Source organism: Babylonia areolata, chromosome 23 (assembly GCF_041734735.1).
Source record: "Babylonia areolata isolate BAREFJ2019XMU chromosome 23, ASM4173473v1, whole genome shotgun sequence".
Lineage (NCBI taxonomy): Eukaryota > Metazoa > Mollusca > Gastropoda > Neogastropoda > Buccinidae > Babylonia > Babylonia areolata.
In genome coordinates this window covers 12,415,019-12,437,518 of record NC_134898.1, presented here as the reverse complement: position 1 = coordinate 12,437,518, position 22,500 = coordinate 12,415,019, and the positions used below count along the sequence as shown (strand labels likewise).

Genomic DNA, 22,500 nt, shown 5'->3' with positions numbered 1-22,500 from the left:
ATTAATAGTTTTTTTGAAATGTTTTAAACAGAAAATTAGTGACTGTATATGGCAGGAATGGAATGATCACATTCGAAACAGTGCTAGATTTTCCTTATACAGAACGTTTAAAACCTCAATTAGAATGGAGCCATATATTTCAATGGATCTAAATAAATATATTAAACAGGCACTGACAAAATTTAGATGTGGTGTTTTGGATATTGACGTTCATTCAAAAAGATATAAAACTGACTTGTTATCCACGGGCAAAAAAATGTATTATAAGGTAATTAACCACAGTTGACTGAATGCTGATATGTTCTGGAATGAAAGTAAGGAGTACATGAAATTATGTATGTGAGAGGATGGTCAATTTTTCTTTTCTTTTTTAAAATTAAAAAAAAAGAAAATTTTACCTGAAGTAATGAAGTGGTACAATGTACATATATAATTATGGTGACAGTGTTACCAATCTTTGTTTGACTGCAATGTTTAAAATATACATCATATTGTAATCTGTTGATGTGAAAAAGTTACCCCCTTGTCAAAAGACCTTTGCAGGCAATGACAATAAAACATTTCAAGTTCAAGTTCAAGTTCAAGTTCTCTCTCTCGTGCCTTCGCTGACCAAAACTGACACTCGACGTTTCAGCGTGCAACAGGCCTAACAAGAGAATTGTATAGCGTAGACCACTTACTTGAGCAGCATTCTCTCAAAGGCGTCGTTCTCGATTTGTCCGACCAAGTTGTACAATATGTGAAGTAGGGATTCCCTGTAACACAATGGATTGTTTTCATGATGACGAACGCAATAGTCAAGTGGTTAAAGCGTTGGACTTTCAATCTGAGGGGTCCCGGGTTCGAATCTCTGTGACGGCGCCTGGTGGGTAAAGGGTGGATATTTTTCTCGATCTCCCAGGTCAACATTATGTGCAGACCTGCTAGTGCCTGAACCCCCTTCGTGTGTATACGCAGGCAGAAGATCGAATACGCGCGTTAAAGACCCTGTAATCCATGTCAGCGTTCGGTGGGTTAGGGAAACAAGAACATACCCAGCATGCACACCCTCGAACGCGGAGTATGGCTGCCTACATGGCGGGGTAAAAACGGTCATACACATAAACGCCCACTTGTGTACATACGAGTGAACGTGGGAGCTGCAGCCCACGAACGCAGAAGAAGAAGAAGAAGAAAAAGTGTTCGTGATGGTTAAACTAGATGGAGTTAGGAAACGGGAAGGGAGAATGGGGAGGTAGGGAGGAAGGGAGAGAGAAAAACGGTGTAGGGAGGGAGAGAGGTAGGGAGAGGGAGAAAAGGAGGGCGGGAGGGCGAGATGGAGGGAGGTGGGTGGAGCGAAAGAGAGGTGGAGGCTGCGCAGACACACACATAATACACACACACACACACACACACACACACACATACATGCACACACGACAGCTACGCTCATGCATTTTATATCCATCTATGCCTATCTGTGTATATGTCTATCTCTCTGTCTGTATATTTACTCTGTGTGAGTGTGTGTGTGTGTGTGTGTGTGTGTGTGTGTGTGTGTGTGTGTGTGTGTGTGTGTGTGTGCGCGCGCACGCGTGTATGTGTTTATGTACGTATATATACTTATACTGTTCCCCTAAGTATTATACAAACGTGCCCACATTCGTCTCAGATTAATCTGCACTGCACTAGGGGCTACATACACGTAGGTACTAAGCGCATACGCGCGCATGCATGTGCGTCAGTGTACGCACGCATCTTCTCACCTGGTGACAGACTCTCCCCCAGAAGGGTCTTTGGCTCGGAACATCTGACGTACTCCCTGGAACCCGTCCACCAGTCGTTCCGTCACCAGCTCCAGTAGCTGCCCATTGCACACACAATGCACTGTGGTCAATGTATTTATAAACGAGTGAATGAGTGAACTGGACTTCAACAGGACGCAAAAAACAAGCAACCCTTCCCCCCCCCCCCCACAACCCCCCCCCCCCCAAAAAAAAAACCCAGACAAAGCAACACAACAACTCTGCACTTCGGTTGTGTTTTTATTTTTATTTTTTAATTTTTATGTGTGTGTGTGTGTGTGTGTGTGTGTGTGTGTGTGTGTGTGTGTGTGTGTGTGTGTGTGTCTGTTTTGTTTGTGTGTGTGTTCACAGCGCCACTTACACACAAACATAGAGATATGAAGAACAGGAAACTATTAAAATGCCTGCACAGCAAACAACAACAACAATAACAACAACAACAACACACACACACACACTCTTCAAACCAGAACAATTAGCGTTAATCATTTGTATTTGTATTTCTCTTTTTTTTGTTGTTGTTGTCACAACAGATTTCTCTGTGTGAAATTCCGGTTGCTCTCCCCAGGGAGAGCACATCGCTACACTACAGCGCCGCCCATTTCTGGGAGTTTTTTTTTTTTTCCTGCGTGCAGTTTTATTTGTTTTTCCTATCGAAGTGGATTTTTCTACAGAATTTTGCCAGGGACAAGCCTTTTGTTGCCGTGGGTTCTTTTACGTGCGCTAAGTGCACACGGGTCCTCGGTTTATCGTCTCATCCGAATGTCTAGCGTCCCGACCACCACTCAAGGTCTAGTGGACGAAGAGAAAATACCGGTGACTGCGCCGTGTGTGATTCGAACCAGCGCGCTGAGATTCTCTTGCTTCTTAGGCGGACGCGTTACCTCTAGGCCATCTGTGAATTAGAACAATTAGCGTTAATAAATCAGACCATGACCCATGGCGGATCTCTAAACTAGAACAATTAGTGTTAATCAATCTCCAAACCAGAACATTCAGCATTAATTCATCTCTAAATTAGAACAATTAGCGTTAATCAATCTCTAAACCAGAACATTTAGCGTTCAGTTAATTAATCTCTTAATTAGAACAATTAGTGTTAATCAATCAGACCATAATCCGCTGCGGAAACAGAAGATAAAATCTACACTGTATCGTCATTTTCTCATGCAGTGCGGGTTACTTGAAGTCTCGAAAAGAAGCTCGACTGATGATCTGCGAAATTTCATTATTCTGACATCAAGGTCGGAATCTGACCCCGAAGCCTGACAATCTGATTACCCGATCATCACGTGCATTAATCATGGCTATCACGCGTGCCTTCCCAGACCAGTCTTTCTCTGTCGGCGTACTCTCCTCCCACCAAGTCTTTCTCAACCACCGTGGTTTCAATGAGCATTTTTTTTGACTCACTTGTGTAAACAAAGTGAGTCTATGTTTTAACTCGGTGTTCAGTTGTGTGTGTGTGTGTGTGTGTGTGTGTGTGTGTGTGTGTGTGTGTGTGTGTGTGTGTGTGTGTGTGTCCGTGGTAAACTTTAACATTGACATTTTCTCTGCAAATACTTTGTCAGTTGACACCAAATTATATAATTGTCATTGCTTCACCTTTAGGTGTTTCTGCAAGCACGAGATATATTTTTTTTGTCACTGAAGAACACGCTTCATATCGTCCATGCAAGCTGCCGAGGAAACCTGTGAAGAATGAATGATCTCCAAAGCTTTATTTCAGTTTTCTTAAACATTTCTTCAACATTCCAACGTCTCGGACACAATGCCATAGCAAAACAAATAAGTAAAATAAAAAGTGGACAGAGGCAGTCTTTCCACAATAGCAACTGCTGTAAACAGGAAGACCACTGCATGCAACACCGCTCAGCCATTTTGGAATCGGCCGTTTGAGGATAATGTTGTTTGGGAGCGTGAAGTTGTCAATAAGCCGAGTACAAACGCTGGTAATACAATAAACGATGCTTTCAGTTTTGATTTCAAAACAGGCAGACGTCAAACCGCGCGGGTTGATCCGTTTAAGGAAAGCTACCTACATCCACTGAAAACTAAGCCAAACAATCAGATGATAGCGCCAGCGTTCGGTGGGTTATGAAAACAAGAACATATACCCAGCATGCACACCCCCGGAAACGGAGTATGACTGCCTAAATGGCGGGGGTAAAAACGGCCATGCACGGAAAAGCCCACTCGTGTACATACGAGTGAACGTGGGAGTTGCAGCCCACGAAAGAAGAAGAAGAAGAAGATGATGATAGCTAATACCAACGTGTTGGTCAGGCCCTGCAAGCCAGTGATACACACCGTTGTGTGGTGTCTGTGAATGTGTTTATATTACACGGTGGTCCGTGTCACGTCGTGGTGGTCAAAAGTGGGAAAATATCACTGCACGAAACACAACAAACTGGTGCCGGCTGGTTGATAGAAAAGAAAGAGAAAAGAAAAGAAAGGACAGAGAGCGAGCGAGCAAGCTAGCGAGTGAGAGAGAGGGAGAGAGACAGAGAGAGAGAAACAAAGAGAGAGAGAGACAGAGAGAGAGACAGAGAGAGAGAGACAAAGAGAGAGAGGGAGAGAGAGAGAGAGAGAGGGGGAGAGAGAGAGAGAACAAAGCCGGGAGACGAAGGAAAATATTACCACCTCCGACCCTGCCAACACACACACACACACACACACACGAACAGAAAACAATACAATACACACACTCACAAACACGCGCGTTCGCACGCGCGCACACACACACACACACACACACACACACAGACAGGCAGACAGATAGACACACACACACAAACGCACACACGCACACACACACACACACACACACACACTTTACCTCTCCGTCTTCCCGAGTCCCAGTCACCAGGGCTTTCTTGGTGTACCTCTTCTTCCTCGTGGACACCAGATCTGTCGGCACAGCACAGCAGTTTAGTACTGACACGACACGACACGACACGACACGAGAAGACACGACACGACTCGACACGAGAAGACACGACACGACTCGACACGAGATGACACGACACGACATGACACGACACGACACGACACGACACGACACGACACGACTCGACACGAGATGACACGACACGACTCGACACGACACGAGACGACACGACACGACACGAGAAGACACGACACGACTCGACACGAGATGACACGACACGAATCGACACGACACGACACGACTCGACACGAGAAGACAAGACGCAACACGGCATGAAATGACACGACACGACTCGACTCGACACGACACGACACGACACGACACGACACGACACGACGCGACACGACACGACACGGCACGACACGGCACGAGATGACGCGACACGACTCGACACGACACGACACGAGAAGACACGACACGACACAACACGGCACGAGATGACACGACACGAGAAGACACGACACGACACGGCACGAAATGACACGACGCGACACGGCACGAAATGACACGATACGACTCGAAACGACACGACACGACACGACACGAGAAGACAAGACACGACTCAACACGAGATGACACGACACGACTCGAGACAATTCGACACGACACGAGAAAACACGAAACGACACGACAAGACAAGACAGGACATGAGACGAGACAGGACAGGACAGGACAGGACAGGACGAGAGAGGGCGGGACAAATCAGGATAGGACAAGACGAGACATGACAAGACGAGACACGACACGACACGACAGAAGACACGACACGACACGACACGACACAAGACACGACACGACACAAGACACGACACGACACGACACACGACAAGACAAGACAAGACAAGTGTTTATCCCTAGGAAACCCCATTGAAGATACAATGAAAAGGTAACACATTTCAAGTAACTGATTCAAAAACATGATTCACGTTTGCCTTTGTGCTCACAATCAATGCGTGAACATAACATCATTTTTATAAAAGAACCACTGAATGCCAAGAACGAACACAGAGACAACAACAACAAATGATCATTTTTTTAATGACCAGTTTAGAGTAGCTTTTTTCTCTCCTGGAATAGCCTTTCTTCGTGTAAGTATTTTAATTTTAATTTTTTATTTTTCAGATTAAACATCTAGAGCAGATCTATTTACTGCATGCTTGAATGTTATGAGTTTTTATGTATCTGACCTGTCATTTAAGGAAAAGGAAGTCATAGTAGTGTTTCTTGTTCCGGAATTGTGTTTCTGAATACACTTGTTAATTCAGAAATACTGTCTCTTTCACAACGTGATAAATCAAGCTGTCGTGCTGCATTGTCCATATTTATAAATAACCTTAATATGATTCACATTTGTACTTTTTAGTTCATGTGCGTTGGACATGACAGTGGCTGAGAGACTGTGTTGTGTGAGTGTGTGAGTGAGTGAGTGAGTGAGTAAGTGAGTGTGTGTGTGTGTGCGCGCGTGCGTACGTGCGCGCGTGCGTACGTGCGTGCGCGCGCGCGTGTGTGTGTGTGTGTGTGTGTGTGTGAGACAAACAAATAGACAGAGACATAGGGAGAAACAGAGAGGAAAACACACACACACACACACACACACACACACACACACACACACACACGACACGACACGCCCAATATCACTCAAAGTGAAAAAACGTCAAAGAAAGAACACACACACACACGCAAACACACACACACACACACACACACAGAAACACACACACACACACACACACACACACACACATGACACGCCTAATATCACTCAAAGTGAAAAGACGTCAAAGAAAGAACACACACACACACACACACACACACACACACACACGACACGCCTAATATCACTCAAAGTGAAAAGACGTCAAAGAAAGAACACACATGCACACACACACACACACACACACACACACACACACACACACACACACAATCACACACACATACACGACACGCCTAATATCACTCAAAGTGAAAAGACGTCAAAGAAAGAACACACACACACACACACACACACACACACACACACACACCCATGACACGCCTAATATCACTCAAAGTGAAATGACGTCAAAGAAAGAACACACACACACACACACACACACACACACACACACACACACACACACACAAACACACACACATACACGACGCGCCTAATATCACTCAAAGTGAAAAGACGTCAAAGAAAGAACACACACACACACACACACACACACACACACACACACACACACACACACACACACACACATGACACGCCTAATATCACTCAAAGTGAAAAGACATCAAAGAAAGAACACACACACACACACACACACACACACACTCACACACACACACACACACACACACACACACACACACACACACACACAATCGCGCACTGTGCACGTTTCCTTCACTCCAACCTCCAACCCCCACCCACCCAGACGTAGAGTCCGCCTTTTTGGCACCTGGCTAATCCAGGCAGAAGAGACTTAAGTCACGCCGCTAATCCTTTGCTCTGAGGCAGTGAAGAGGCCACAAATGCATGAATCGTTCAAGCTCGCAAGCACAAGCTCGCCTGAACACGATTTCGCTTCAGAAGCAATGTTGCACAACTGAGCTTTGCTTTTGTACTGATCTATCAGGGTCTTCCCCCTTTTGTTACACGACTTGCTGATGATTAATGATAATAATAATGATAATAATAATAATACTGTACATTTATATAGCGCCCTTTCTCACTAAGAGCCCAGGGCGCTTTACATGAAAGAAAAATATTACAAGTAACATAAAACATTCATGGCCACTCTTTCTCAAAACCCCCTCCCCCCAACTCACACACTCCCTTTCCCACTCTACATACATCCAAAGTGAGCTGACATGGGTGGTGTTGGAGAAAAGAAAGCTGAGTGTACTTACAGATAGGTTTTAAAAAGATGAGTCTTTAGTGATGAGCGAAAAGCAGAAATAGAATCAGATGCACGGATATGATAAGGAAGGTTATTCCAGATGTGAGGAGCAGCAAAGAAGAAAGAACGTTCACCATAAGTTCTTGTATTGACACGAGGAAGTTTCAAAAGGTAACAGAGGGAGAGCGGAGATTTCTTGTGGGAGTGTAAACACTGATAAGGTCAGAAAGATAAGTATGTCCTGCGAAGTGGAAATCAGAATAGCAGAGACACGCAACTTTGTATTTAATTCTCGCTTCAATGGGGAGCCAATGTAAAGTGCGGAGGTGAGGAGAAATGTGATCAGTACGTGGGACTCTGAGAGTTAGACGGGCAGCATTGTTTTGAAGTTTTTTAATTCGCTGAAGAATAGTATGTGGACAGCCTATGAGAAGAGAATTACAATAGTCAATTCGTGACAGCACAAAAACAGAAATAAGAGTTTTAGTAGTTTCAACAGAAAGGTACTGACGGATAGAGTTGATGCGACGAAGTTCACAATTGACTATGCGTATCACATTAATGTTGCTGTCGTGGTTATTGCACACTGGGTGTTGCTGTTGTTGTCTTCATACCCGCTCTTTTTTTTTGTTTTTTGTTTTTTTTGCTGGTGCGCGGTCATCTGTATCGTTTCAGTGGCATTACTCCCACGCCGCTCATTCCCAGTCTCTCATCCACAGCCACACATCCGGCTTCGTCTGCGGTAGTCTCAGCGTCGGCAGTCAACAGGGAACTATCAATATCAAGTTTGCCAGGAGGCCACACGCCAGGGGAGACCCTGCACTGCTGCTGAGTCACTTCGGTGGTGTTCAGTTAGTGCCTGTTCTGATTTAACATACGCAGGACACCACCAACTAAGCAACCCCCCCCCCCCACCAGCCCCACCCCAACCCCCTGTACTGACGACAACAATCGATTTATCGTGCGTCCAGACTGGAAGAGCGTGCTCATCAGAGTGGAGACCGCCGCCACAATTCAGTACATTGGAAGGTCGCAAAATAATTGTTATTTCTCCCTAAAAATCCCGACTACCCTTTTTAAAGGAGATTTCAAAGCCACGGCGCAACGAATTACTTGTTTTCTTTCTGTCCAACTGTTCTTATGTTTTTCCTAACTTCGTGCACATTGTCTTCATCCCAGCAAAAGTCGATGTGTAAATATCAGATTAATACTGCAACATGGAATGAAAGCACGCGCGCGCTATGACACCTGAAGTTCGGCAAAGTATGTTACGTGTTTACACTTGTGGACGTGTGGAAAATAAAACCTCAGTCTCAGTTTCTCAAGCAGGCCTCCCTGTGTCCATATACATTACACCACATCTGCTAGGCAGATGCCTGACCAGCAGCATATAACTCAGCGCGCTTAGTCAGGCCTTGAGTGCATGTATATATTTGTGTACCCATCAGAGTGGATCTCTACAGAATTTTGCCAGAGGACACTCTTCTGTTGCCGTGGGTTCTTTTCCAGTGCACCAAGAATTTGCTGCAAATGGGATCTCGGTTTATTGTCTCACCCGAGTGACCAGACGCTCAGTTTTAAACCATAGTGTAATTAATGTTCAACAACCGGGAACTATCAATCAGTCAAATGCATACAGTAATTCAATAAGATTTAGGCAGATTCATACATTATCAAACAGGATAAAACTGAACGCTTTTATAACATAGTTCAACAAAGATGTCAGATGCATATGTGGAGAACATATTTCTAGCAACCATGTAATATTCGAATGTCAGAATCTAAAATGTTTTTTGCCAGACTTCACCAAAAGTTCTTTTGAATGTGTTATTAACAATTCCAATATGTTATTTGTTATTGCAGAAGGTTTGCTGCATAGTCCTATAGGACATTTGTTATAGATGTTACAGTTGTTTGATGTTGACGTTTATAACGTTTTCATTTTTCCTAGCGTTGTCTCTCCTTATTCACCCTCCACACATACACACACTTTTACCCCTACCCCTCTCACAGCCCCTACCCTCACGGGTTTTTTTTCTCTCGTCTAATATCACTTCAAGTGGAAAGACGTTAAACTGAAGACAACAACAACAACAACAACGCTCAGTTTGATTTTTGCAATCAAACTTTGGAGAAAGGGCAAGAGCGGGAATCGAACCCAGACCCTCACAGACTCTGTATTGGCAGAAGAGCGTCTTAACCATTCTGCCACCTTCCTCCTTAACAAGCACTCTTCCTTTCTTTCACCCTCAACAGTTGCAGCAGAAGCAACAGCATTGCAAGCAGTGGCTGTTTCAACAGCAGGAACCTCGTTATCGTCACGATCTTCTTTATAATCATCGTCGTCATCACCACCTTCAGCTGCCAGCACGACCATCGTTATCACAATGATCTTAATCACCAGCGTTATCAATCACTGTCATAATCAACCACACCATCACCACATCATCATCACTATCATCATCACCACGACATCGCCATACAACCACTATCATTATCACCATCATTCACCACAACGACCATCACAACAAGAAGCAACAACCGCCACCACCACCAACTGCCACCACCATCACCAACCACCACCAACACCAACCACTACCACCACCACCACCAACAACAACCATCCCATCACCACCACTAATAACAACAAACAACAACCACCGCCAACAACAACAACGAAATACAACAACAACAGCTCAAACTCACCAGACTCGGACCAGCTGAAGCAAGTGGCCAGGCTGACCGGATATCCGGCCATCGTCTGCTGTCTGCGCATGTCCACCGACGAGGCCGTTCCGGTTCCGGTGACCATGAGCTGGGAGGCGTCGCCCAGCTTGGTCATGGGGTGAGGGATGACAGGAATATTGCGCATGCGCGCTGACCGCGGCCTCGCGATCGGCTGGGCAGAGCGAAGCACGACCCCTGCGCCGGCCATGATGGCTTGCTTGGGTGGGGGTTAGTTTCACGTGCTATTGGGCTGCAGCTCGGAAGGACAAGTTGTTCAGCTGCTGGGGTCTCGGTGTTTTTGACACTTTTCCGGCTTCTTTGTCCGAGGGGGTGGAGAGGATCTTGTCAGTTGTCGGGTGTCCCCTTTCGATGTATGAATGGTGGATGTAGGATGGTGATGATGACGGAAACCTGGGGTCGTTTTGGTTTCATCTCATGGTGAGGACCTGTTGGTTGGGTGTCATTGCTTGTTTCTGAAATCAAAAGGGTTAACAGAACTAAACGGACGAAGACGTAGCATGCACACAAACATGCATAAACGGGCGCGAGCGCACACAACATATGCTTAGATGCACCACGAATGTGCATATATTAGCATACACACATGCACGCACGTGCACGCGCGTGTACGTACACACCTATGAACACACACACGCGCGCGCGCACACACACACACTCACTCACACGAGCTCGCGCGCACACACATCAAAGACATAGACAAGACTTCCACAAAAGGAACAAAATGGCTCCTGTGCTAAGGAGGTAGAGTGCATTATAAATGATTAAAATGATTATTACAAATGTATCAAAGAGGAGAAATGGCACCAGCATTCCATGGGAGGCAACCTGAATTATCATTGTTCCTGTTTCAGGTGTTATCCTATTTTGTAATTTAAAAAATGAGTATCTTTTTAATAAGCAGCGGGCACGTCGAAGGGTGTGTTACTGAAAATGTGCGGCTAAAATCCTGGTGGGACTGATCTGTCGATGAATACATACACTTTTGAAAGGTTTAGAAATGGGGACAGAGAGGGAGAGAGCGAGAGAGAGAGAGAGAGAGAGAGAGGAGAGAGAGAGAGAGAGAGAGAGAGAGAGTGTGCGTGTGTGTGTGAGAGAGAGAGAGATGGTGAGAGTGAGAGAGAGAGTGAGAGAGAGAATGTGAGAGGGTGTGTGAGAGAGAGAGAGAGAGAGAGAGAGAGTGTGTGTGTGTGTGAAAGAGAGAGAGAGAGAGAGAGAGAGAGAGAGAGAGAGAGAATGTGAGAGGGTGTGTGTGTGTGTGTGAGAGAGAGAGGGTGAGAGAGAGACAGAGATAGAGGGTGAGAGAGAGTGTGAAAGAGAGTGAGTGAGAGAGAGAGAATGTGAGAGGGTGTGAGAGGGTGTGTGAGAGAGAGAGGGTGAGAGAGAGAGAGAGAGAGAGAAAGTGTGAAAGAGAGAGAGAGAGAGACAGAGACAGAGACACTGACCGAGAGAGATAGACAATGAGAGATAGAGACTCAGACAGAAAGAGAGACAGAGACAGACAGAACTCTTTCCTCACTAGCTTATCCCCAGGGCTAACGTCAAAAGGGGGCAACATACGCATTAGCCGCACCAAACTCACCAAACATGGGCTGTACCATCAATCAGATCAGATTAAGTACCAAACTTCTCCAGCTATGTTAAGTAGCACAGGACCTGAGCAAACTCTGAACAGGACATGGGTGCGTGATTCCAGTTTCTCAGCCCGTTAAGCGTTAAAGGATGAAGGTCCCATACAGCGTTTCACGACCATCGAGCCATTGAATTAGAATTATACAAAGAAATTAGAATAGAATTCATACAAAAAATTCAAAATTACATTCCAAATATTATTAAACCCAGTCAGCTAATACTGGAAGACAACATTGTGGGACTGTTTGGGAAATTTGTCAGTAACTGCTGTCAAAAACGCCATAGCGTGCAAGAGTGATTCAATGTCTTGTTCAGCATTTATTTATTTTTGTTTTGCTTTTTTTGTGTGCGTGGTTTCATGTAACTTTGCATGCGTGTCTTATAAACCTTGTTCAGGTTTAATTGACATTAAAATTGATTCTGATTCTAATTCTGATTCTGATTCATACACTGTGTCAAGGACTTGGCACACATATGTCAGCAGGGTCCAATCCTCTCACTTCGCAGTTTTAACCTTCACCCAACTGAAGTCGGGTGCCCATTCACACCAGGGTGGAGAGAGGTTAATGGAGTCTCCCGTCGGACCGGCGGGTGAGTAGGCAGGCAGGCTTATCTGTCAGTGTGTTTCCTGACATTTTTGATTCAGGAGTTAACCCACTGAAGATAATAAAACACAGTGTGCATCAATTCTTGATCTTCGGTCAGAAAATCATAATATATGATGTGCATTCATTCTTGACGAATTTTGTTCAGTGTCGTGTCACACATATTGATGATTGAAGATGTGTTGATCAATTCCTGACTTTCGGTCAGGAAATACATAATACACAATGTGTATTCATTTTTGACGTTTGGTCAGAAAATCTCAATATATGGTGTGTATCAATGCTTGACCTTCGGTAAAAAAAAAAAAAAAAATCATAATTTATGGTGTGTATTAATTCTTGACAAACTTTGTTTAATGTCTTGTCACACATACTGGCGATAGAAGATGTGTAGATCAATTCTTGATTTTCGATAAAAAAAAGTCATAATACACAGTGTATTGATTCTTGATTTTCAGTCAGAAAATCATAATACACAGTGTACTGAATCTTGACTTTCAGTCAGAAAATCATAATACACAGTGTATGATTCTTGAAGTTCAGTGTACTGAATCTTGACTTTCAGTCAGAAAATCATAATACACAGTGTATTGATTCTTGATTTTCAGTCAGAAAATCATAATACACAGTGTATTGATTCTTGATTTTCAGTCAGAAAATCATAATACACAGTGTACTGAATCTTGACTTTCAGTCAGAAAATCATAATACACAGTGTACTGAATCTTGACTTTCAGTCAGAAAATCATAAGACACAATGTATTGATTCTTGATTTTCAGTCAGAAAATCATAATATACAGTGTACTAGTTCTTGACTTTCAGTCAGAAAATCATAATACACAGTTTGTATCAATCCTTGACATTCAGACAGTAAATCATAATGCACGGTATATACGTTCTTGACGTTCGGTCAGAAAATCATAATGCACGGTATATACGTTCTTGACGTTCGGTCAGAAAATCATAATGCACGGTATATACGTTCTTGACGTTCAGTTCGGTCACAAAATCACGATACACAATCTGCATCACGCCTTGACTTTCGGCCAGATAAGCATGGCGCATAGTATGTATTAACAAACTTTAGCCAAGAGAGTAGTGGTGTGCCCCATTTCCACTGCCCCGAACCCTTGTTGATTCGGAATCTATGCCAGTGTTGGCAGGTCGCCACTGCGTGGAAGGGGCGGTAACCGGGGCTGGAGTGGCTTCGCCTGCCGGTGTGGCCTCACACCAAGTGTCATAGTCACCCCCGTCCCCTGCATCCCTCACCCCGGCGGTTTTCTGCGTAGGGTGCGTCTGCGTTCGTAGCTGACCTTTTTATTTATTTACATGCAAAAGATGATAATGATGATGATGACGATGATGGTGATGATGATGATGATGGTGATGATTATCATCATCATCATTATTCTTATTCTCATTCTTGTTCTTATTAGGATCTTCAAATTTACGTATACTGCTGTCTATCAATCATTGTGATTGTTATTATCATAACCATCATCATTATCAGCTATGATTTGATGGTCTGAAGGTGTGTTTCAGTGACGAAATTACGGCCTGCTGGGCTCATGGACCATTTTCTTTTTGTTCAGTTTCGGTCTGTCCGGAAATCAAGAAGGTGGCAGAGCGCATGCGCACAGGGAATCCTATTCGGGTTATCTCCCCCCTTTCTGAAACAAGAACGAAGGCGTCGTCCAGAACAATCTGTGAGAAGTTCACATGTTCGTTGGCAGGCCTTCCTGTCTGGCCCAAGATCTCTCTCTCTCTCTCTCTCTCTCTGTGTGTCTCTGTGTCCTTTACAATAACCTGCGGCAAAAACATCGTATGTTCACTTGCTGAAGAATGTTTCTGTTTACAATATTCGTAAACTCTGCGTTTATATATTTAATGCCCTGAAGATACGACAGGAATTCTGTGACAACAATGATGAAAGTTAGAATTAATTTACTATGCACAAGAAGCACTTTTGTTCTACAGGTTTAAGTTAGTATGTATTTTACATTTTGTTGTCGCTGCGTGATCACCATATTGTGTACTTTTGACCTCTTTCTAGGGGCCAGAAGCCTGGAGATTAAAGTTTTTGTTTTTGTTCTCTCTCTCTCTCTCTCTATTATATACATATATATTTCTCTCTAATAACACATACAATCCATCAACTCATACTACGTCAGTCATCGTAATGACGTCAACTCAAACGGATTCCTTTGGTCCTGCAAACAGAGTCAAACCAGAAAGTCAACTTTTGACATTTTACAGACGTTTTGGGAAATTATGCTTTTGACAGTGATTCCATCAAGAGATTAAGCTGACCAAACTACGTGTGCACAGGGACTTGATTGATTTTGATGCCCGCGTCGTAGTGTGTGCCTATCTGCTGCGCGTACCATCGTCCCCCCCACCACTCGCCCCCCACCCCCCAAAACAAAACAAAAACAACAACAACAACAACACACACACACACAAACCCACCCCACAAACTACACAGACAATTTCCACGCACCCAAAGTTATTTATCTACGAACACCGTTCGTGAGCGATTAAATATACAACAATCTACCCTACACTAAACGGCACCGTAGACCACGAGGTAGAAGACACAACACCAAGCACAAAGAGATTACCTATCGTTCGATCAGCACTCCAGCGGCCAACTGCATCAGAGTGGTACACGTGTTGGCCAGTGTCACACGCAAGCCCTGTCCCTTTTGATATATGGACTTTTTGGACGTGTACTTTGCTCAATTCGCTAGGAGTCCGCAGGTTAAGCGCTACATGAACGCACATTCTTCTTTTTTAAATCTAAGATTAAAAAAAAAATCTCCCCCTCTTGTTACTGTTGTTGATATTAATATCATGTCATCATCATCATCAATCATGATTATGATTATTATCCTAGGCCATACTATTATTTGTATTTGTATTTCTTTTTATCACAACAGATTTCTCTGTGTGACAATTGGGCCGCCCTCCCCAGGGAGAGCGCGTCGCTACACTACAGCGTCACCCATTTTTTTGGTATTTTTTTCCTGCGTGCAGCTTAATTTGTTTTTTCTATCGAAGTGCATTTTTCTACAGAATTTTACCAGGAACAACCCTTTTGTTGCCGTGGGTTCTTTTACGTGCGCTAAGTGCATGCTACACACGGGACCTCGGTTTATCGTCTCATCCGAATGACTAGCGTCCAGACCACCAATCAAGGTCAAGTGGAGGGGGAGAAAATACCAGCGACTGTGCCGTGATTCGAACCAGCGCGCTCAGATTCTCTCGCTTTCCTAGGCGGACGCGTTACCTCTAGGCCATCACTCCATAATGATTATAATCATGATTATTATCCTAGGCTATACTATCATTGTTATTATCATTATCAGTTGTAATGGTAATAGCAGTAGCAGTAGTAGTGGTAACATTGTTGAAGGAAACAAGGGCCGATCTTATCTTGTACAAGTGAGCAGAGCTGAACGCTCTTGATTGAAGACTGGCATCAGATGGAAAGATTGGATAACATACAGTGCTCATGCATGCACGTGATCATGATCACGCACACGCACACGCACACACACACTCACACGCGCGCGCGCGCAGATATATACACAGAGAAACACACACACACGCGCGCACACACACACACACACGCGCGCGCACGCACACACACACACACACACACACATACGCACTGACACATAATACAGAAGCACGCACGCAGATACAAAGCAAAATCACACAAGCATACACATACACTCAAACACACACACAAACACACACACACACACACACACACACACACACACACAGAGAAATAAAATCACACACAGATTTACTCTCACGCAGTCATGTTATGATCAGTATATACCTCATACAACTTTCACATACAGGCACACACATACACACACACGCACGTGCTCACGCCCACACACGCACACACACACACACTAGCAGACATACAGACACACACATACTCTCACGCAGTCACAGTCAGTGGACACCTGATACATACACGCTCTCTCTCTCTCTTTCGTGCTTGTGTGTGTGTGTGTGTGTGTGTGTGTGTGTGTGTGTGTGAGAGTGAGAGAGAGAGAGAGAGAGAGAGAGTGTGTGTGTGTGTGTGCATGCGCGTGCGCGCGCGTGTGTGTGTGTGTGACTGCGCACGCCCTCGCTCTAGCCCAAGCGAAAACCCATGAAATGAAACCCACAGGTAAAACAGCGACTATTTCCACACACTCAAACAAACTTGAATGTTCTGATATGAAGCATGACAACAAGAAACCTCTGCTAATAAAACAAAGAAAAACATGAAACAAGCAAAAAAAATGAGAAACCAATAAAAACAACCCTTGAAAGTTCTGATATCAAACAAAACAAAAAAACATGTACCCCAAAGAAAGAAACAAAATTATGATAATTTCTGACCACTTTGACGTTATTTGTATATGCTCTGGGGAAAAAAAAAATCGGCGTCACACATGTCGTAGTATCGTGAAAGGGGAAAAATCCGACCGCACTCGTAACGTCGTGAGAAAACTTGGTGACATAACTTTCAGAATCTATAAGCTTGTCTTCACTGAACAACGTCAATTGTGTCTAGGCTTAAAACACTGGCCACGCAGATATCTATTCAACGTCTTGAATGATTCTAAAAAGAAAATATACAGGTTCATTAAAAGTTAAGCACCATTTTGCCAACTTGTGCAGTTTTCTTCTTGACGGTATGTTGAAATGATGCTGAATTTTTAAAATTAATTTTTTTTCCAGCAAAACATCGGTGTATGCAGTCAGTGTCATGAGCACCACCAGAGGTGCTTTCTTAAAACTCTCTCCATACGAACGGCGAAAGAGACGACGTTAACAGCGTTTCACCCCAATTACCATCATCAAAATATTGCAAGCGGAACGCTCTTATACTGAAGACGTGAATGTTGACAAAGAATACCACAATTCTGACGACGGAAGCTAAAGGTTGGGTCATTCAGACACCCACTGGACATCCGAGGGGTCTGTGTAGAGGAGAAGAGAGGACTGGCCGTACTGAGTAAGTTAAACCTGCACCTCCATTAAAAAAAAAAAAATTAACAATGGAAATGCACAGATATCATTTTGTAAACACTGAATAACTGTCAATTTCGCGCTGAAAATAAGTCGATTATTTTTTTTCCAAGCTGTTCAAGGTACACCTGGACCTGAAACGACCATCACTGTGTTCAATGATAGGCCAAGGTGTTGGCCATAGCGCAGCCTGCGTAACTGAAATCACCTATCGATTTAATTTGATAAAATATTCCTTGTGACCCTGGTACACTTGGTAATAAAGACATATTCTATTCTATTCTAAAAATACCTTCATTGTTCATTAAAAAAAAAAATTATTATGAAGTGGTCCTCAACTTTTAGTGAATTCTGTATTTTGTGTCCTTTGCCAAAAAATCCAAAATAAACAAAACAAAACAAAACAACTCCCCCACCCCCGAAAAAAAAGCAAACAAAAGACAAAAACAAAACAAAACAAAAAACAAAAACAACCCCAAACCAAACCAAAAAAAAAACAACAAAAAAACCCCAAAACCCAACAACAACCCCCCCACCCCTAAACAAAGAAAAACAAAACAACAAAGACAACAACAAAAATCCAACAACAACACACCTTTTCTTCAGTGTAAAAGAGGGGAATTCTAATGGAATTTCTAACGTCTGAGAGAACACGAAACAGACAAGAAACAAACTGGTATGCTGGCGCCAGCTACGAATTAATTACGGTGTGTGATTTGAAGACCAGTGTGTGTGTGTGTGTGTGTGTGTGTGTGTGTGTGTGTGTGTGTGTGTGTGTGTGTGTGAGTAAACACGTACGTGTGTATAAGTGAGCGTACGTGCGTACGTGGTGTGTGTGTGTGTGTGTGTGTGTGTGTGTGTGTGTGTGTGTGTGTGTGTAAACACGTACGTGTGTATAAATGAGCGTACGTGCGCACGTGGTGTGTGTGTGTGTCTGTGAAATCTGTCATGGTATCCACCCCTATTGTCAATGTTATTGAACCAGCCCCGGTAATCTCGAAAACCGAACAGAAAACTCACTGAGCGAGTACTACAATCGACAGACATACAATACCACAGATACTCCCGTTTACTACAGAGTCGTTTCATAGAAATGGGCGTGTGTGTGTGTGTGTGTGTGTGTGTGTGTGTGTGTGTGTGTGTGTGTGTGTGATGGTATCCACCGGGTGTCATTGAAACAGCCCCCGGTAATTCCCCCCAAACCGAACAGAAATCTCCACAGCAAGCTATATGAACTGACAGACATACAATGCCATAGACACTGCTGTTTCCTGTGCCGCTTCAGAAAAAAATTGGCTGACCGTGTGTGTGTGTGTGTGTGTGTGTGTGTGTGTGTGTGTGTGTGTGTGTGTGTGTGTGTGTGTGTTTGCAGGTTGGGTTGTAGTGGTGGTGTGCGCGCACCACCAATTCAGAGAACCAGTCATGGTGATTAAGGTCATACCACACACACACACACACACACACACACACACATACATATACACACAATCGCACGTGCACACGCACACACAGACATGTATGTACTCGCACACAATTTCAGACAAACACGCGGAGAGACACAATCACACTCACTCACTTATCCATACAGACACACACACACACACACACACAGACACAGATAGACAAACAGACACACCCACACCCACCCACCCACAACGCCTAATATCACCCAAAGTGACAAGACGTTAAATCAAAGTAAAGAAAGAGCACACCCACACTATGTCTGTCTTTGTACCTCTCCCTGCATCCTCTCTCTCTCTCTCTCTCTCACCCTCTCTCTATCTCTCACTCTCCCTCTCTCTGTCTCTCACTCTCTGACTCTCTCTCTCTCACACACTCTCCCTCTAACAATTAAGCAACACCATTGCCCAAACACCTTAACTCACTCAGTACGGCCAGTCCTCTCTTCGTCAGAATTGTGGTATTCTTTGTCAACATTCACCTCTTCAGTATAAGAGCCTTCCGCTTGCAATATTTTGATGGTGGTAATTGCGGTGAAACGCTGTTAACGTCGTCTCTTTCGCCGTTCGTATGGAGAGAGTTAAAAAAAACCCATTGCCTTTCCCACCTTATGCCATAATGTGTAATGTAAATCGTTCATTTTAATGATCCTGTTTGTCAAATGTGTATGGTTGACTAACTCACAAACTAGACCCCCATTCTGAGCTGAAGTGCGGTGTGTGTTGTGTGTGTTTGTTTCTTTCATTTTGTTCATTTATTTCCTATGTACTTTACTAACACCATGCTAGTGCCTGTATGCCATTTGTGTGTGTGTGTGTGTGTGTGTGTGTGTGTGTGTGTGTGTGTGTGTGTGTGTGTGTGTGTGTTGTTTTGTTTTGATTTATATATATATATTTTCCTCTGTTATGTATCTCTACTAACACTATGCTTTCATTTTATTTAGTATTGTGTAGTGTAAACCCTATTCAGGGCGGGGACTGGATGTAAAAAAGCACACCAGTGCTTATCTATTATCCTCGAAATAAAGAATTTGTCTCGTCTTGTCTTGTCTTGTCTTGTCTCCCTCTCACTCTCACACACTCTCCCTCTCATTCTCCCTCTTTCCCCCCCCCTCTCTCTCTCTCACACACACTCTCCCTCTGTCTCTCTCTCACTCTCTGTCTCTCTCTCCCCCCTCTCTCTCTCTCACACTCTCCCTCTCACTCTGTCTCTCTCTCACACTCCCCCCCCCTCTCTCTCGCTCTCCATCTCGCTCTCTCTGTCTCTCATACTCTCCTTCTCCCTGTCTCTCTCTATCTCTCTCTCTCTCACACTCTCCCTCTCCCCCCAGTCTCTCTCTCACACTCTCCATCCCACTCTCTCTGTCTGTCCCTCTCTCTCTCTCTCACATTCTCCCTCTCACTCACTCACTCTGTCTCTCTCTCTCCCTCTCACTCACTCTCTCTGTCTCTCTCTCTCTCCCTCTCACTCTCTCTGTCTCTCCCACTCTCCTTCTCACTCACTCTCCCTCTCCCTCTCTCTGTCTCCTGTCTGTCCCCACCTGCCCACAGAGTCAGTCCCAGGGAACTGTGCTGTGTCTGTCGAGGATCGGTTCCCGTCGCCTTCACGGCGTAGCGGGCTGCAGGGCTCTGTTCCACGGGTCTATTACAGGAAGAAGAGGAAGGTGGCAGAATGGTTAAGACGCTCAGCTGCCAATACAGAGAGTCCGTGAGGGTGTGGGTTCGAATCCCGCTCTCGCCCTTTCTCCTAAGTTTGACTGGAAAATCAAACTGAGCGTCTAGTCTTTCGGATGAGACGATAAACCGAGGTCCCGTGTGCAGCACGCACTTGGCGCACTGAAAAAGAACCCATGGCAACGAGAGTGTTGTCCTCTGGCGAAATTACGTAAAATGAAATCCACTTTCATAGGTACACAAATATGTAAGCATGCACTCAAGGCCTGACTAAGCGTGTTGGGTTATGCTGCTGGTCAGGCATCTGCTCAACAGATGTGGTGTAGCGTGTATGGATTTGTCCGAACGCAGTGACGCCTCCTTGAGAAAGTGAAACTGAAACTGAAACTATTACAGGACATCAGCAAAGGGGTCACTGGTGCCCCCCTTCCCCACTTCCCCCCCAACCCCTACCTAGCCCTGCACCACACCTACTTCATCTTCCTTTGTCCACGCATACACACGTGTATGTACACGTTCACACATCCATACACCTCCCCCTCCCCTCCCCGCCCACTTGATCTTCCTTTCTCCACACACACACACACGCACATATACACATACACACATCCATACACATACCCGCCCAATTGATCTTCCTTTCTCCACACAGACACACACATATACACGTACGCACATCCATACACACATTTTCAACCATACAGATACAGACACGCAGACACACACACACACACACACACACACATACACAGACATACACACAGACATAACACTACACCACACACACACACACACACACAACACACACACACACACACACACACACACACACACACACACACACACAATGTATACACGCATCGAACAATTGTTCACATGTTCCAGTCCCACAGCACACGTAGCAAACACAAAAGACCCCCAGCCCCTCCCCCACCCCCAACAATCCCCCTCCTCTCGTCGCCCCCCCACCCAGCCCCTCCCCCACCCCCAACAATCCCCCTCCTCTCGTCCCCCCCCCCACCCAGCCCCTCCCCCACCCCCAACAATCCCCCTCCTCTCGTCGCCCCCCCACCCAGCCCCTCCCCCACCCCCAACAATCCCCCTCCTCTCGTCCCCCCCCACCCAGCCCCTCCCCCACCCCCAACAATCCCCCCCTCATCCCCCCCCACCCAGCCCCTCCCCCACCCCCAACAATCCCCCTCCTCTCGTCCCCCCCCACACCCTCCCCCACCCCCAACAAGCCCCCTCCTCTCGTCCCACCCCCCACCCCCTCCCTCACCCCCAACAATCCCCCTCCTCTCGTCCCCCCACCCACCCCCTCCCCCACCCCCAACAATCCCCCTCCTCTCGTCCCCCCCACCCCCTCCCCCCACCCCCAACAAGCCTCCTCCTCTCGTCCCCCCCACCCCCTCCCCCACCCCCAACAAGCCCCCTCCTCTCGTCCCCCCACCCACCCCCTCCCCCACCCCCAACAATCCCCCTCCTCTCGTCCCCCCCCTCCCCCACCCCCAACAATCCCCCTCCTCTCGTCCCCCCCACCCCCCCAGCCCCTCCCCCCCCAACAATCCCCCTCCTCTCGTCCTCCCCCCCAGCCCCTCCCCCACCCCCAACAATCGCCCTCCTCTCGTCCCCCCCCCCACCCAGCCCCCCCCCCAACAATCCCCCCCCTCACCCCCCCCACCCAGCCCCTCCCCCACCCCCAACAATCCCCCTCC

General features: G+C 45.4%; 1 protein-coding gene across 2 annotated transcripts in view; it reads right to left on the bottom strand.

The window, feature by feature from the left end:
• The window catches only part of LOC143297979 (EF-hand calcium-binding domain-containing protein 6-like), a 70,404-nt gene that overhangs the window by 32,177 nt on the left and 15,727 nt on the right, over positions 1 to 22,500 (bottom strand). For both annotated transcript variants that reach the window (XM_076610612.1, XM_076610611.1), the window contains exons 2-5: positions 10,335 to 10,828; positions 4,624 to 4,694; positions 1,746 to 1,843; positions 681 to 755 (exon numbers count right to left, since the gene is read on the bottom strand). In XM_076610612.1, the coding sequence (XP_076466727.1) occupies positions 681 to 755; positions 1,746 to 1,843; positions 4,624 to 4,694; positions 10,335 to 10,563 (473 nt within the window). In that variant the 5' untranslated portion in view covers positions 10,564 to 10,828. The remainder of the gene's footprint in view (positions 1 to 680; positions 756 to 1,745; positions 1,844 to 4,623; positions 4,695 to 10,334; positions 10,829 to 22,500) is intronic.